Source organism: Felis catus, chromosome C1, assembly GCF_018350175.1.
Source record: "Felis catus isolate Fca126 chromosome C1, F.catus_Fca126_mat1.0, whole genome shotgun sequence".
Classification (NCBI taxonomy): Eukaryota; Metazoa; Chordata; class Mammalia; order Carnivora; family Felidae; genus Felis; species Felis catus.
In genome coordinates this window covers 221,290,380-221,306,419 of record NC_058375.1, presented here as the reverse complement: position 1 = coordinate 221,306,419, position 16,040 = coordinate 221,290,380, and the positions used below count along the sequence as shown (strand labels likewise).

Below are 16,040 nucleotides of genomic sequence, written 5' to 3'. Positions count from 1 at the left end.
TCAGTCGGTTAAGCGTCCGACTTCGGCTCAGGTCACGATCTCGCGGTATGTGAGTTCGAGCCCCACGTCGGGCTGTGTGCTGACTGCTCAGAGCCTGGAGCCTGTTTCAGATTCTGTGTCTCCCTCTCTCTCTGGCCCTCCCCCGTTCATGCTGTGTCTCTCTCTGTCTCAAAAATAAATAAACGTTAAAAAAAAAAATTTTAAAGATTCATTCTGGGGGCGCCTGGGTGGCTCGGTCAGTTAAGCGTCCGACTTCAGCTCAGGTCACAATCTCGCGGTCCATGAGTTCGAGCCCCGCATCGGGCTCTGGGCTGATGGCTCAGAGCCTGGAGCCTGCTTCCGATTCTGTGTCTCCCTCTCTCTCTCTGCCCCTCCCCCGTTCATGCTCTGTCTCTGTCTCAAAAATAAACATTAAAAAAAAAAATTAAAAAAAAAAAAAGATTCATTCTGGCTGTACTTTTTTTCATTTTTAAAATTTTTTAACATTTTATTTCTTTTTGAGAGAGAGACCGAGCACGAGCAGGGGAGGGGCAGAGAGAGGGAGGGAGACACAGAATCCCAAGCAGGCTCCAGGCTCCGAGCCGTCAGCACAGAGCCTGACGTGGGGCTTGAATCCACGAACCGTGAGATCATGACCTGAGCTAAAGTTGGACGCTCAACCACCTGAGCTACCCAGGCGCCCCTGTTTTTGCTTTTTTTTTTTTAATTTTTTTTTTCAACGTTTATTTATTTTTGGGACAGAGAGAGACAGAGCATGAACGGGGGAGGGGCAGAGAGAGAGGGAGACACAGAATGGGAAATAGGCTCCAGGGTCTGAGCCATCAGCCCAGAGCCTGACGCGGGGCTCGAACTCATGGACCGTGAGATCGTGACCTGGCTGAAGTCGGACGCTTAACCGACTGCGCCACCCAGGCGCCCCCCTATTTTTGCTTTTTAAGAAAATTTCCTCCCATTAAAATTAGCTTGTTCGGGGGCGCCTGGGTGGCTCAGTCGGTTTAAGCATCTGACTTTGGCTCAGGTCACCATCTCACGGTTCGTGAGTTCAAGCCCCACATCGGGCTCTATGCTGACGGCTTGGAGCCTGGAGCCTGCTTGGGATTCTGTGTCTCCCTCTCTCTCTTTGCCCCTCCCCTGCTCATGCTCTGTCTCTGTCTCTCAAAAATAAGATAAACCTTAAAAAAATTTTTTTAATCAGCTTGTTTAAATCTAGAAAAAAAATGCCATTCTGTCTACAAGGATGCATTAAATTTGTAAATTTGCTTATGAAGGATTGTCTTCTTTGTGGATGGATTTCCTCTCCGGAACATGGTGCCTCCATCTGCTCAAGTCCGTGTGGGGTCTTGAAGGCACACGAGCCTTCCGCACACAGGCTCTCTCACTGTTGGGTTCATGCAGAGGAGTCTCATCTATTTGTTGCTGTTGGAAACAGAGCCTCTCTCCTACCGCGTCCTGTAACAGAGGTGTGTGAAGACAGCCCCCGTCTGATCTCCCTGCGGTTTCGGACCCTGCTGCTGTCCTGTGCTGCCAGCCTGCCCCAGGATTGGGTCCAGGGGGTGAGGGAGGAAGCTGGGGCAGGCCCAGCGGGCAATGAAGACCTGACCGGCATCGCCTGCCCCCGTCACAGGCACCAGGGCGAGAGGAGGGCAGGCAGGGCTTGGAGGAAGCAGCATCCTTACAGCCAGCCGACTCCCACCCTGTGCCGCTTCCCTGGGAGGCTGGATGGGAGGGCCGGGCCAGCTGACTTCAGCCTTCCTCTGGCTCAGCCATACATTGTACAGAAAGGGAAACCCAGACCACGGGAGACTGGGTGGCAGAATCCAGCACTGTGTGCCTGTGGCCTGAGCAGGAGTCGGGCCCCCATGGGGAGAATGTCCGTTCATCAGAAAGCCGGGGGTGCGGACTGCCTGGAGCCGGCCCTGAGGTGGACACACAGCAGCCAGGCCTCTGGGCCCAGGGGGAGCCCGGGAAGGGGCACGGAGGCTGTGGCCGGCAAAGCAAGGGGAGGAGAACGGCCGGGCTGGACTGAGGAGTCGTGCAGGGCGGGACTGCTGAGCATTTGTTCCTGGTGTGTGTGTGCGTGTGTGCCCGTGACGCCGTGCATGCACGAATGTGTCCGTGTGGAGCTCCCTGTCACGGTGCGTGGCAGCAGAGGCCGCCCTAATCAGGGAGCGTGCCGGGATGCTTCCGCACTTGTGTTTTCTCACCTGCCTCCTGTCCCGTCCCTGGGCGGCAGGGCAGGGCAGAGGCACCAAGAAAGCAGATGGGTCACCTCCGTTGCCATGAAACTTTATTGGGACTGAACACACACACACCAGCCTTCTTGTTCACAGGCTCCTGTGCTCTCAGGTCAGGCATGCCGGCTTGGAGCCCACACCCCTGGTCCCCACAACACAGCCTCCCTGCCATGGGAGGGGGACACGCGCTCCCTCCAGAAATGGATTAAGCAACCAGCACATGAGCTCTATGCCCTGTTTACAAGGTCAGTAAGACCCCACGGCTCCTCCAGCCTTGGCCAGGCCAGGGTCTCCTTCCGACTGAATGTGCAGGGCCCACGGCCCAGCTCACGTCCTGACGTGGTCACCCTTCACGGACGGGACCCGGGCATCAAGTGACAGCCTGGCGTTCCCAGCCCCCTTCCTTTGGGACCTGGATGGTGACCCTGGCTTCATGGCTCCAGATGGAAGAGGACAGGGAGGGGTTCCAGGGGAAGGCACTGAAACCCAGCTCCAGGCCAGGGAGGCCCCCCCTGCTTCCCCTTCTAGAGGGCCAGGGTCTGTGGACGAGGGGCTCAGGGCAGGGCCTCCGGCACCGAGGCGGGGCTCTGAGGATCGGAGCGTTCCCAGCCTGGTTGGGGAGGACGTTGGCGCTTTCGAGGGCCGGGGGTCTCCTGGGTCGGAGAGCCTGGCTTCGGCCTCTGCCCGAGCCAGCGGCTCATCTCTCTGGCAACAGCACGAAGAAGGCGGCCTTCAGGAAGCGGCCGAAGCTGCAGAGTGCGGCCACCAGCCAGTGTGAGCGGAAGCCGGGCTCGGTGCTGACCACACACTTGAGGACATCGGTCTGGGAGGGAAGAGGGCACAGTTAGAGGGCAGGGCACCTCACACGGATGTCCGCCGACACCCACGAGGGGGTGCGCGAGGCCGTTAGGGAAGGCCCATGGTCCACTCCGGACGGAAGACCCGCGGGGGGCCGACCCGGCCACGAGAAGCGAAGGGAGGAGGTAGGTGGAGGCAGGGAGCGGCCAGCCGACAGGAGAAGCCTGCGGTGCCCACGTGAGGACTCCACCGCCAGCCCCGTGGCCACTACCTGCAGCCACGTCCCCGCAACCCCCGGCCTCCTTCTGCCTTGGGCCTGTGGAGTCTGGGGCGCCAGGAAACGCCAAACCCAGCTTCAGACTCTCCCTTCGAACAGGAGTGGACACAGCTTTCCAGAACCCCAGGGAACGGCCACTATTTCTTCCTATTCCTGCTAAGAAATGAAGTATTTTCTCTACAGTCCAGACTTGGACCGTGGTGGTCACGGCCTTGCTGGCTCCACGGAGAGGAAGCAGGAGGGACAGAGGCCCCGGGGTCCCTGCTGAGGGACACCCACAGCCACGAGTCACCCTGGAGGCAGTGTCCCTCCGCCTGCCTCCCGCAGCGCCAACTTCAGATGAGCCTCCGGCCCCAGAACCGCCCGACCTCGGCCTTCGGCTCCAACCTCGGCAGAGGGCTGAGCTCTGTCATCCACAGCCGGCCTCGCACACCCCTGCCCGCCATCCGTTTTACAGAGGAGAAGACTGAGATCTCCTGTGGGAGCCTGGCCAGGGCTGGGCAGGCAGCTGGGGCGCGGGGACTGATGGGAAGGACGCCTGCACGCATCCCTGCGGGCTGGGCCGATGTGCCCCACCTCTCCTGGACAGAGGGGTCATGGCTGCAGACCAGCTTCTGCCCTGCGGGGGACTCCCCGGACAGCAGGACTTTAGCCCTAGAGGTAGGGGGAGGCTCCGGCCTTGGAGGGAGCTGGGCCTCACCCCTGCCCCACCCAGCAACCCCTTCCCGGGACCGCAGGTGCCCCTCACCCATCCGCCGCGCCTCCGCAGCCAGGGCGCCAGGGTCTTGCGCACAAACTCCCCGAGGCAGTCGACGATAGCGTGGACCATGGCGGGCTGGGCCTGCCGCACACAGTCTACGGCCAGCCCCGCAGCCACTGAGTACAGGGACACCACCTTGCCCCACGTGATGCCTGCAGGGAGAGAGACAGACGCCGGTCAGCAGAAGGCCACCCAAACCCTGGCTCCAGTCCAGCCCTCGGGGTCGCAGGAAGTGCCTCTCTGAGCCACGCCCCCTGCCATCCTCCCACTGATGACTGGGGTGGGCACCCAGGGCGCCAGCCTCCACCCCACCTGGACAGGTACCCTGCCAGCTGACCGCCAGGCACGAGCCCCAGCCACCCTCCATCACAGGTCAGTCCTGCCACCCTCACGGGTAGTTCTTAGTTGGAGATTCTCGAAGCCCCCGTTATCCGCCCGCACACCTGTGCCAGCGCCCAGGACAACCTCGCACGGCCCACCGTCTGCCGGAGCAGGCGATAAGACAGCAAGGCAGTTCAGTGAGGAGGAAATGGAGGCCAGGGGCGAGGGTGGCCAAGTGACCTGGAGCTGCACACTGTGTCCAGTAAGAGGCGTCAAGCCACACCTGCCCCGGGCGCGTCCGGTCTCCCGAACGGCCGTGTGAAGGCACCGGGACGTTCCCTACACGAAGCAGCTGAGGCCCACGAGAGGGGTGACCCTCCCCAGACCACAGAGCTCCTGAGCAGTGGCACCAAGATGAGGCCGCCCGGGAGGAAAAGGCCGATGAACGGAGTCTGAGAAAGAATGCCCGAAATTCTAGGGTGTGGGCTTCCTTAACGTGTAAAGAGAGTTTACAACTCAGCCAGAACAAAGAGAAACCTTTCGAAAGTATGAACGCAGAATAAACAGCTGCTTCACGGAAGAAAAGATACAAATACATGAAACATCTGAAAAATGCCCACCTCACAAATAACCACAGAAAGGCCAATGAAAACAAGATATAGATTGCAATCTGTCAGATTAAAACTTTATTGTTTTTAAGTTTATTTATTTTGGGGGGGAGGGGCAGAGAGAGAGAGAGAGAGAGAGAGAGAGAGAGAGAGATTGAGAATCTCAAGCAGGCTCCACACTGTCAGTGCAGAGCCCGACATGCGTCTTGATCTCATGACCGGGAGATCACAACCTGAGCGGGTGTCAGGGGTCGAATGCTTAACCAGCTGAGCCACCCAGCCTCCCCTCTTTCTTACCTCTCTTAATCTTCCTCCTCCCCGAACCCACCGTCCTTAATTCTCTGACCACCGAACACAAAGCACTTGGAAGAGCACTGCTGTAACATGTGGGGGGCACTTTATTTTCTGTGGCTGTATTACCGTTGTCATTGTAATTATAATTATTAGTCATTCCTCTTTGTACCAAAATTTCCTCATGCTCATTAAAATATCAATTATAAAAGATACCACGAGAAAACATAGAATATGTCAAAGAATCTTTAAAACAGATTGTAGCAGGGGAGGATTATGGTTACCTGGATAGAACCGAGGAAGCGTCATGTGACCCAGGGGAAAAATAAAACAATGGCCAGACAGATCATCCCTTGGGATCTAGTGTGTCCCCTGTCCAGATTTATTATAACACTGAACAGGTCTGAACAGTAACTCTGGAAGCTGAGGAGAGGGCGTGCTCTGTGCAGAGTCACAGGATATAGCCCCTAAAGCCAAGGACCAGGTAGATACCCCAGGCTGGAAACTCTGACAGCTTTAGACTTGTGCACCCAGCAAACTTCTGACCCATGGCATGGATTGGACCAGTCAGTAAGCAAACGGGAGGGCCCCGGGGTCCCAGAAACCAAGGCCCAGATACCATGCCCGCCTCCCTGCCAGGCTACGAGAGTCACAGCCCTCCAGCCTCCCAACACGAGGGGCCCCTCTACAAGTAAAGATTCTTCACAAACAGCAGAAAACTACAATTACTCTGGTCTAGCGAGTACATGTGAGTACATTATCGACTCTTCTCTTTCGTCTTTTTAAGTTTACTTGTTTATTTTGGAAAGAGAAAGAAAGCGTGAGTGGGGGAGGGGAAGAAAGAGAGGAAGAGAGAGAGAATCCCAAGCAGGCTCCACACCGTCAGCACAGAGCCTGATGCGGGGGTCGAGCTCATGAACCGTGAGACCGTGACCTGAGCCGAAATCAAGAGTCGGACGCTTAACCGACTGAGCCCCCCAGGCGCCCCTTTATTTATTCATTTTTAAAGTGAACTCTAGCCCCAACACAGAGCTTGAACTCATGACTCCAAGATCAAGAGCTGCACATTCTACCGACTGAGCCACCCCAGCGCCCCTGTCAGATTAAAACTCTAAATGTCAGTGTGAGTGAGGATCCAGGTGAGTCTGCACCTTGTCACCCTGACGGGAAAGACAGCCACCATCACAGCAGGAATTAGCCTGAGGACGCGGCATCTGCGGATGGTGGTGCTGCCGGGTCAACACACCTTTGCGGAGCAGCCGGTGCATAGACCGGCTCCCACCCACCCTTGCTCGCCCGTGTTCGCGGCAGCCCTGTTCACAATCGCCAAAAGGTGGAAGCGACAAAAGAGCCATCAACTGTGAGCGGAAGAGCAAACTGTGGTCCGTCCGTGCCAGGGAACACGACAGCCACGAAAAGGGATGGGGCGTCGGGGAGCCTCGGAAACACGGCGCTCAGGGGAAGCCACAGACTCAAGAGGCCACATACGCTGTATGAATCTGTTACGCACAGCGTCCAGAACAGGTAAATCCATGGAGACAGACGCAGGTCGGCGGTTGCTGGGGGCCGGGGGAGGGGCGGGGAGGGGGTGCTCAAGGGGCTCCAAGTGTCCTGGGCGATGAAAACAGAGGTGTTAGTTGCACGCACTGTGAATGCACTAACGGCCACTCGATTGTATGCTTTACAACGGTTCATTGTTCTGTAAGTTTCATCTCAATAAAGAGAAAAATTTTAAACCCCATAAATCGGACCACATCATTCCCCTGCGTAAAAACCTCCCATTACTGTTACTTTGCATCTCTTTCTAAAGAAATTCAAGTTACGGGGTCCCGTGGCCAGCTCCCAGCCTGTGGAGCCTGTGACTCTTGAGCTCAGGGGTGTGAGTTCGAGCCCCGCGCTGGGTGTAGAGATGACTTAAAAATAAATCCAAGTCTGAAATCTCATGTGAGCCCCCACCCCCCTCTAGGCCCCCTTCCCACCACCCCGGCCCCGCGTGTGCTCTTCCCGCCTCTTCCCTGCTGCCGGCAGTGCTCCCCAGCTCCACAGGCCAGGCCGTGAGGGCGCCAGCTCGTGGTGACAGCACTCCCCGCTATGCCCGTCCCGCTCACGTGGTGCCCTTGGCACCTGACAGGCCCCCCTCCCTGCCGGGACGCAGGTGAAGGGACTGACACGCGAGGGTCAGGGTGACTGCCACGGGATGCAGGAGGTGAACACCACGTTCTGTGGTGCCCCACGTGGAGACAGGTGCTCACTGTGGCGAGCTCCACGTGATGGCTGTATTTTCAGGTCTGGAGAGAAAAGCCAGGGATGGTAATAAGTTACCCTAAATTACAGTGGCACTTAATGCACTCACCGCCTCTGTCTCGCCCTAACACATTTTCATGCCCCCAAAGGACGCCCTCACCACGGGCAGTCAGGCCCCTTCCCCACCCCTGCACGCAGACCCGTCTTCTGCCTTGGCGGATCTCCCTCCTGTAGGTGTTCCCTGCGGAAGGGCTCACACACGACACTCTGTTCTGCGTCTGGCTGCTTGCACTGGGCACAACGTCCCCAAGGTTTATCCACGTGGTACCTGTCAGCACGTCTCCCTTTCTGTGGCCGAATGACGTTCCCCTGCGCAAAGAGACCACGTTCTGCTCATCCATCCATCAGATGACGAACGTCTGGGTTGCCTGTGAACAGCACTGCTCTGAACGTCTGCGTAGACGTGTGCTTCCATTTTTCACGGGTGGACGCCCAGGAGCAGGACCGGTGTGCCCCGCGGTAACGCCACTCGAGTTAAACCGCTAGAGAGGCCGACCGTCTTCCACGGCAGCCGAGCCACACTGGGGCCCCACCAGCAGCTAATGAGGCTTCGACTGTTCACGTCCCCACCGTGGCGTGTGCACCTGCCTCTGATCCCAGCCATCCTGGTGGGCGGGCGCTGGGGCCTCGCGGTGGTGGCTCTTCCCTGGTTGGCTGATGAGAGCACTTTTCACGGGCCATCTGTACATCTTCCTTGGAAAAGCGTCTACTCAGATTCGTCGCTTCTTTTAGGTTGGGTGGTCTTTTTAGTACTGTTTTCTAAGAGTTGGTTATCTTTTCTATTTTCTGATCTCTTTGTGGTAAAATATTTTGCTCTCGTCCTAAGAAGAAAAAACTGAAAACCCTGCCAACTTCTAACCAGGGAGAAAACAAACCAGTTTTTCCCCTGAAGGGAGCTGAGCAGACAAAGGGCAGGGACAGAGGCACGGCCACCCAGGGGATGCCTCCACAGGTCCTGCCCTGTAGTCCTCAAGCTGCCCCATCCGGGGCCACAGCCCTGACTGGGCCTGCACCCCACGGGGGCCTGCCAAGGGGAGGACGGGGTGCGAGGTGCAGCGGGAGGGTCCGTGTGAGCAAGGAGGGGCCGCGGGAAGACGGACGGGGCTGGCGAGCACCTCAAGGCCGGACCTCACGGCTGGGGCCGACCCAGTGGCAAAAGGGTCTAAGGACCTGAGACGTAGGATGGACAAGGGACCAAGGGGAAGCCTTGGGCGGCAGGCGGGGTGGTGGGAGGCGCACCCACAGCTGGTGAGGGGGCGGCCGGAGAGCCAGGCAGCAGCAGAGGGCCAGCCCTGCAACCCCGCCTCCGCGCAGCCCTGCTCTTTTCAGGTGGCTCTGAGGTTCAGAGAAGCTAAGAAACCAGTTGCAGGTCACGGAACCGCAGCCGATGAGGGGCAGCTGCCGCAGAGCCCACAGGGGCGGGTCAGGTGTGGAGGCTGCCCCCAGAAGGGGACGGGGCCGGCGGGGGCCAGGGCCGAACGTGCTCGAACACGAGGGGGTATATTCCGCCCCAGTCTCCGGTGAAAACCACAAGACTAAGTGACCTCTGCAAGCGGATCGAGCCTCCGGGCTTCTGTGCCCGTTCTTCCCTGCCCCCTCCCCTGTCCTCGTGGTCCCAGTCGTTCCGAACACCTCCCTGAGCAAGGCTGGGCAGGTGGAGTGGTCCCTCTGTCCCCTGTCCCCTGCCCACATAGCAGCCACCACCCAGGAGCCTAGCCCAGCCTTCCCGCTCAGACCCACAGCCAGCAGCAGAGCAGAGCCGCATTCTCAGAGATGAGCCTTCCTTTTAAAGCCAGGCCTCGGCTCATAAACCAGCCGCCCGCCAGCCTGGAGTCAGACACAGGCGGCCACCCACGCGCCAGCCGTCAGGCCCGGGACACAGGAGCCCAGGGAGGGGGAGGGGGATCCTCAGCCCAGGATGTCCCCTGGGCCCCACCTCCTTCCTGGGCCCCACCTGCTTCCTTCTCCACAACGTGCCCTCCCAGCCCACCCCTGCAGGTTGCCACAGCCCAGCACTGCCCTCCCCCACCCCTCCCCGCCCCGCCCCAGGTCAGGACAGTTAGAACATTCTGAAGGAAATTGGCTCTCCCACCAGCCCATCCAGGCACCTGCCTCATGACGTCCTAGCCTTACTGACTCCTATCTGGGAGGTCAGTGCTGACCTGGTGGTGGCCCTGGAGGAAGCTAGATTCTACGGTTGGCTGTCCCATGTCCCTGGCCGTCCTGCGTCCCTGGCCGTCCTGCGTCCCTGGCCGTCCCGCGTCCCTGGCTGTCCCGCGTTCCTAGCCGTCCCGCGTCCCTGGCTGTCCCATGTCCCTGGCCGTCCCTGGCTGTCCCGCGTTCCTAGACGTCCCGCGTCCCTGGCTGTCCCATGTCCCTGGCCATCCGTGGCTGTCCCATGTCCCTGGCCATCCCGCGTCCCTGGCTGTCCTGTGTCCCTGGCCACCCCGCGTCCCTGGCTGTCCTGTGTCCCTGGCCGTCCCACGTCCCTGGCCATCCCTGGCCGTCCTGCATCCCCACCGCACTGGCCACAACTGAGGGAAGCCTATGCCCACCAGGAGCTGGTAGAGCCTCCTTGGGGGAGGATACCGGAAGTCGACGTGTGGTCACCCCAGAGGGTGGGGTCAGCTGGGCTAGGGGTTCATCTCTGATGGGATGAAGCAGCCCTCTGCTTTATCTCTTTTCCCTGCAGGGTGTGGGCTGCATCTGCGGGTGGTGGGGACCGTGGCTCCCCCCGCGGCCTCCACCCTAAAGCCCTGCCCTGCTGCTGTCCCAACCATCCCATGGATGAGGAAACCCAGGCCAAGGTCACATAGCTGGTCAGCAACAGAGCCAGGACCGCCTCCCAGAGGAGGGTGCGAGGCCTCCCTGCTGCCTGGGGCCCTTCCTCCTGCAGTGGAATGCCTTCCAGAAAGCCCCAGAGGGAGGGTGGCCCTCTCCACTAGCCACATGACCGCTCACCTCACTCCCCACTCCAGCCGGGATGCAGCCTCTGGAACACTCTGGCTCCGAGGCCCCCAAGCTTTCCCCCCGCGAGGGCCAGGGCAGGCTGTCCCGTCATCAGGGGTCCCCTGGCCCCGGTGCCGGGGAAACACCCACGGGATGTGCTGAGGCAGGAGGTGCTGGTTGGGGCTGGGGCTCTGGTTACCTAGACGCACAGCCTGGCACCTGTTATACAAGGATACAGGGACGGACTCACAGAGTGTGGGTGCCAGGACAGGACGTGGTGTCACAGGTGGGGATATGAGGTCCGTGGACGGCAGGGAGCCCAGCAGGGTTCCAAGGAGAGGACGTGGGGACAGGAGAAGGGTTAGGGGGACGAGCCCCATCGCCTCCAGTGAGTCTGGGGGTAGCAGCAGGAGCTGAACTCAGAGGTGAGGGCACAGAGAGGAGGTGGCAGGAGCACACGTCACCTGCGCACAGTTGGGGCACCAGGAGACGCCCAGGGGAGTGCGGGTCAGCCAGCTGAGACAGGTGTGGTGCTCTTCCCCAGAGACTGCCCAGGGAGCCTCTGCTCCGGGGCTCCTGCCCTCATGGATCTTCCCTCCACGTGGGACCGCCCTGCAAGGCGCCTTTGACCAACACGATCTGGCAGAGTGACACCGTACCTGAAGAGGCTGCATCCCGAGAGCCTGGCAGTCCCACCTGGGATGCTGGGGACACTCCCCTTGGGGACCCGGTACCACGCCGTGAGAAGCCCACAGGCCACACGCAGGACACGCTGCCCCCCCTCTAAGTCAACGGCCAGCACCGACTGGCAATCTGGGACACGCGGCCCAGACAAGACTTCAGGTCGCTGCCACCCCAGCCGATGCCCAGTCAGAGCCTCGTAGAGGCCTGGCACCAGCTGCCCAGCAGGCCCACCGTCCTCACAACCGGGGGAGGCACTGCACGTCACCGTTCGAGTCAAGGTTCTGGGCTCTTTTGTGCAGCAAGAAAGTACACGTGACCACCAGGTGGCTCCAGGGCTGTGGGGGCCGCTTCCTGCAGGCCCCAGTGCTGAAGGCCCTGCCCTCCGGCCCACCCCAGCCCTGTGGGCGCCCTGGGGGAGGGGGTACCCAGGCCTACCTGCGGAGAAGATTTGTGCTGCCACGGCCAGGAAGGCGTCGGTCACCACTGTCTCAGACTGCAGGGAGATGTTCAGCTGACGAGCCACGTTGCGGTAGATGCTGGGCCGGATCAGCTCCAGCTCATCTCCTGTGCAGTCACACAGCGGGGTCAGAGGTGGTCCGTGCCTGCACGACCCTAGTCCCACCGTCACACGGGCCTGGAACCAGCCCACTCCTCACGGCCCGCAGCTGGCACCGAACATGCCTGATCCCCGACTGGATTCAGCCCGTCAAATTCCCACCCTGACTTGACCCCACCACGGCCCCTGGGAACAGGAGACCAAGGAGGTACACTGGGAACCCCCAGACCTACCTCCGCGTCCCGCCCCTCCGACAAGCCAGCCACCCCCCACTCCCACCCAGGGCCAAGCCTGCTGGGCCGGTGTGGTGGGAATCCCAAGGAGGAACAAGGGCCGTGCCTGATGGGTGACTCATGGCTCACAGTGAGCTGCCCGGGCGGCAGGCGGACTGGGCAGGCAGCCAGAGCCCGACACGGGCAGGGGCTGCGCCAACGACCCCACGCAGGTGGGCCCCTGGCTGCCGCCTCCGAGGGGCATCCTCGCTCAGGCCCTGCTCTGTGAACCGAGAAGCTGAGCCATTGCCCCAAGCCGCCGACACCGCCCAGGCTCAAACCTGGGCTCCTGGTGCCAAGCGGGTGTGTCTGGACGGGCGGCCACGTCGGGCAGAGAAAATGCCCTCTCAGCAGCCCTGCCCGTGGCCTGCGCTCGCTGCAGCGCCCCTGGCAGTGACGTGCTGGGAATCCCGCACGGCCCTCCGACCGGTGTCCCCCAGCCCAGGCACTTCTGCAGCCAAGGCCAATGGGGAAATGCCGGGGACTGGCCAGCACGGAGCGACAGGGGTGTCTGCGTCATTCCCGAGGCCAGCTGCACTCCATCTAATGAACTAAGATCTAGATGCAGAGCACAAACCGGCGAGGCTGGCGGGCAGCTGGAGGAGGTGGCATGGAAATCCCCAGGGCCGGCCTGGCCGTTCCCACACAGACCTCAGGGCCGCTGGGGACCGGCCCCAAGACACTGACCACGGGGACGCGACCCATTCTTCTTCCTGTGTGCCGTTGCCCCGGGAGCTAGGCGTCTGTGCCGAGGAGGGGCTGAGGGGCGTGCTGGGGGGCATGGAGGCAGCGCCGGCCGTGAAGGGGCTAGTGCGGAGCGGCACCAAGAGCAGAACGCAGCAAACAGACAAGAAGGAGAGCACCCTGGGGGGCCAGGCCATCTCCTCCCTCCGGATTTCACCCGGCAGGGCTGAGTCCCGGCCACCGGACATAGCCTGGTGCCGGGGAAGGGCCTCGAAGGCCCTGCTCCTGAGATGGCTGGTGCTGGGCACCCAAGCCCAGGCCGGAAATGCCGGGGCTCTCAGGATGGGACACAGAGGACTGAGGGCACAGGAACCAGCCTGGTCAGACTGGGAGAGGCCGAAGCAAAGTTCTTCAGACAAGTTCAGACAATAGGCACTCTGGGCCCAGGGCAGAGGCAGCGCCCAGCTCCCGCTCACAGACAAGGAGACAGAGGCTGGAGGTTGGGGGGCTGCAGGGCAGGCCAGGACGGAGGCAAGACTTCCTTCTGGCTCCCCCAGGGAGGCCAAGGAACCACCTTCTCCAGGGCCCTCTAGAATGCTCCACCAGTGTCATCCCCACAGGCCAGCTGAAGAAACGGCTTGTGGGTGGCTGACCTCATGGGAGTCTAGGCCCTCTGGACCCCTGCCTGGTTCCCCAAACCCCACTGGCTCTCCCCTCCCCTGAGGCCGCGGAGGGCTACCACCCTTCCTGGCAGGCTTGTCTGACGCCCCAGGGAATCTGTGTGTCTCCCCACACCCCAGGTCTACACAGCTCTGCTCTGAGTCCACACAAAACAGGGACAAGCAGACGCCGGTGTCAGCCAGAGAAGAGGCAGCGTCCTCTCACACAGCACTTCCCCGCGAGCCTGGACCCACACTCTGCGCGCAGAGCCGCACCATCAGGCCTCCGTCCCCTGCCCATGTGCCCACCGCCAGCAACCAGTAAGCGAGCTCAGTCCCTGGGGGAAGTACACTGAATCAGCTGGGCTGGTCCCCCTCTGGGGTGTAGACCCTGGAGAAGGTGGAAACAGTTACTGGGCTGCGTGTGACCGCACTCCCCCCCATAAGTGCCCCCAGGTGTCTATACACACGGGCTGGCCCCTTGGTGGCTCTGAGCCTCTGAGCCTCTTTTGCAGGGAGCCCTACCAGGCCTCCACATCAAGGGGAGAGAGCAGCGGGGATTTCAGGCAGCAGCCCCAAAGACCTACTTTCCAAAACAAACATTGGGACACGTGGTCCCACAAAGGATTTCTGTGCCCAGCTCAGTACAAGGGTCACTCTGGAAGTTTAGCCACCAAAACACGGTTGTTTCCCAGAGATTTCTAGTCTTTGTGAACAGAATGTCTCAGATCTGGGCGGAGCTGGCATGCCGGGGAGCTCTGCAGCGGGTGGGCCGGAGAGCCCAGGGGCTAAAGAGGGGAGTGTGGGTGGGCCGGTCTAGCGAAGCAAGGCTATTCCTGCCCTCCTCCTCCTCCCCTCCCGGCCCGCCCCCTGTCCGCCCCCAAGGGAAACTTCGGCCTAGCAGCGGGGGGCTTCTCCCGGACACCCCTTGGCCTAGCAATGGGGGTCTCCCCCGGGGCACCCCTCGGGCCAGCAGCGGGGGGCTTCTCCCGGGCACCCGCCCGCCCCGGCCCGCACTCACCCAGGCGCAGCAGCACCGCGCACACCTCCGCCAGGCGGCCTCCGGGGGCGGGAGCGGCGCGTTCGGGCGCGTTCCAGGCGAGGCCGGCGCGCAGCAGTCGCGCATGCACGAACTCCCGGCCGAGCGCCTTGGCCTGGGCCACCAGCTCCTTGTCGGTGGGCGAGCGGTCAAAGGCGTCCATGATCTCGGCGGCGAAGACCGAGGAGCGCCGCAGCACCTCCATGGCGGGGACGCGGGCCAGGGGCGCGGCACCTGCGGGGAGCCCGGCTCAGCGCCCCGGCCTGCCCGGCGGCGGGGAGGGCGCGCGGGGAGGGGGCGCAGCGGGGAGGGGTTGGAGGGGCGCGGCCGGCCGCGAGGGGCCGTTCGTTCTGGTGAAGGGGGGAGGGACAAATCTTTGAAATCACGGTGCCACGCTCTTTGAGATTCCGGGTTCCATCACAAGGCTCCCCAGGGTGCCCGCGCCAGAAGGACCGCTGCGAGGCGGCGATGCGCCCCTGGGGCCCCGCCTCGGAGGCGCGGCGTCCCCCGCGCCCGTCCCCGGCCGTCGCCCCGCTCACCTCCCCCGCGGCATGGCGCGGGCGCGGGGCCGGGGAGGGGGCTCTGGCCTCAGCGTCTGCGGGCCGCGGGCCCCGCCGGCCTCGGCCCTTCCCCCCGCAGCGGCGGGGACGCGCGCCCGCCCCTCGCCCCGCAGGTCCGCGCTCCCGGGGGCGCACGGCGCGGCTCTCCGCCGGCGAGAGGCGAGGCTTGGGGCTTCGCCTTCTAAGGAAAAGGCAGCCCCCGGGGCGGAGCCGCGGCCCGGCCTCCCCGCCGCCTCCCGGCTTAAGGAGGACCGAGCGAGTTCGCCGCCACCGGCGCCACCGGGCAGGACCTGGAGCTGCGGCCCCCGCGCGGGCCCCTGGCTTCGCACCCAGTGCGTTTTCTTACTGGTTCCCAGACGTTCTCCATGTGCCCCGGGGACGTGCCCTTGGTCTGACACGTGGCCTTGCGCTGTAGATAGACGCTTGGCCGCGTAGCGCATTGAAGACCCTACAAAAATCTTGGGGGGCTGGGGGGTGGGGGGGGTTGCTGTTGCTTACAAGGAACTGGAGTGATTCTCAGCCAAGTCCAATTTGTCTTTCTCTTTTTTTTTTTTATTAAAAAATGTTTTTAACTTTGTTTATCTTGAGAGAGACAGAGCGTGAGCAGGGGAGGGACAGAGAGAGAGAGAGAGAGAGAGAGAGAGAGAGAGAGAGAGAGAGAGAGAATCCCAAGCAGGCTCCTGGCTCCTCGCTTTCAGTGCAGAGCCTGATGCGGGGGTGGAACTCACCAAAGGGTGTGATCATGACCTGAGGGAAGCCAGGAGTCCCACGCTTAACCCAAGGAGCCATCCAGGCGCCCCTGTCTTTTCTTTTCTCGTAAGGTTGGTGTTTTTTCATTAGGATAGTCTCCTACGTTTCCTTTTCGTAGCATAAATGTTTTACCGGTGGCATCGATGGATCACAGATCAATTCTTGTGAAGGGCGTCCTAGGGACCAGACAGAGCTCTTTTTTGTATTTTCATATGAATATCCAGTTGACCCAACATCATTTCCTGAAAAGACCATCCTTTTCCTCTTGAATTGGACAAGAGCCCCCATCATAAA

At 61.4% G+C, this 16,040-nt stretch overlaps 1 protein-coding gene across 2 annotated transcripts; it reads right to left on the bottom strand.

The window, feature by feature from the left end:
* Nucleotides 1–2,270: 2,270 nt before the first annotated feature.
* On the bottom strand, nucleotides 2,271–15,165 carry BOK (BCL2 family apoptosis regulator BOK). Of its 2 annotated transcripts, XM_006935762.5 has the most exons (6): nucleotides 14,976–15,165; nucleotides 14,419–14,670; nucleotides 11,662–11,790; nucleotides 6,778–6,900; nucleotides 4,058–4,221; nucleotides 2,271–3,057 (listed from the first exon to the last, which is right to left on the bottom strand). In XM_006935762.5, the coding sequence occupies exons 2-6, from the start codon at nucleotides 14,639–14,641 to the stop codon at nucleotides 2,932–2,934; spliced, it is 765 nt and encodes a 254-aa protein (XP_006935824.2). In that variant the 5' UTR covers nucleotides 14,642–14,670; nucleotides 14,976–15,165; the 3' UTR covers nucleotides 2,271–2,931. The 2 variants fall into 2 exon arrangements, with proteins under 2 accessions (XP_006935824.2, XP_003991360.1); XM_003991311.6 differs by lacking the exon at nucleotides 6,778–6,900 and having other exon boundaries at nucleotides 14,976–15,160.
* Nucleotides 15,166–16,040: the final 875 nt, after the last annotated feature.

Excerpts from the sequence above, each read along its gene's own strand:
- BOK (XM_006935762.5), bottom strand. The coding sequence starts at position 14,641 with ATGGAGGTGCTGCGGCGCTCCTCGGTCTTCGCCGCCGAGATCATGGAC. Across the intron at positions 11,791-14,418 it reads CGCGGTGCTGCTGCGCCTGG|GAGATGAGCTGGAGCTGATC; the intron begins GTGAGTGCGGGC and ends GTGACTGCACAG. Across the intron at positions 4,222-6,777 it reads GCGTAACAGATTCATACAGC|GCATCACGTGGGGCAAGGTG; the intron begins GTATGTGGCCTC and ends CTCTCCCTGCAG.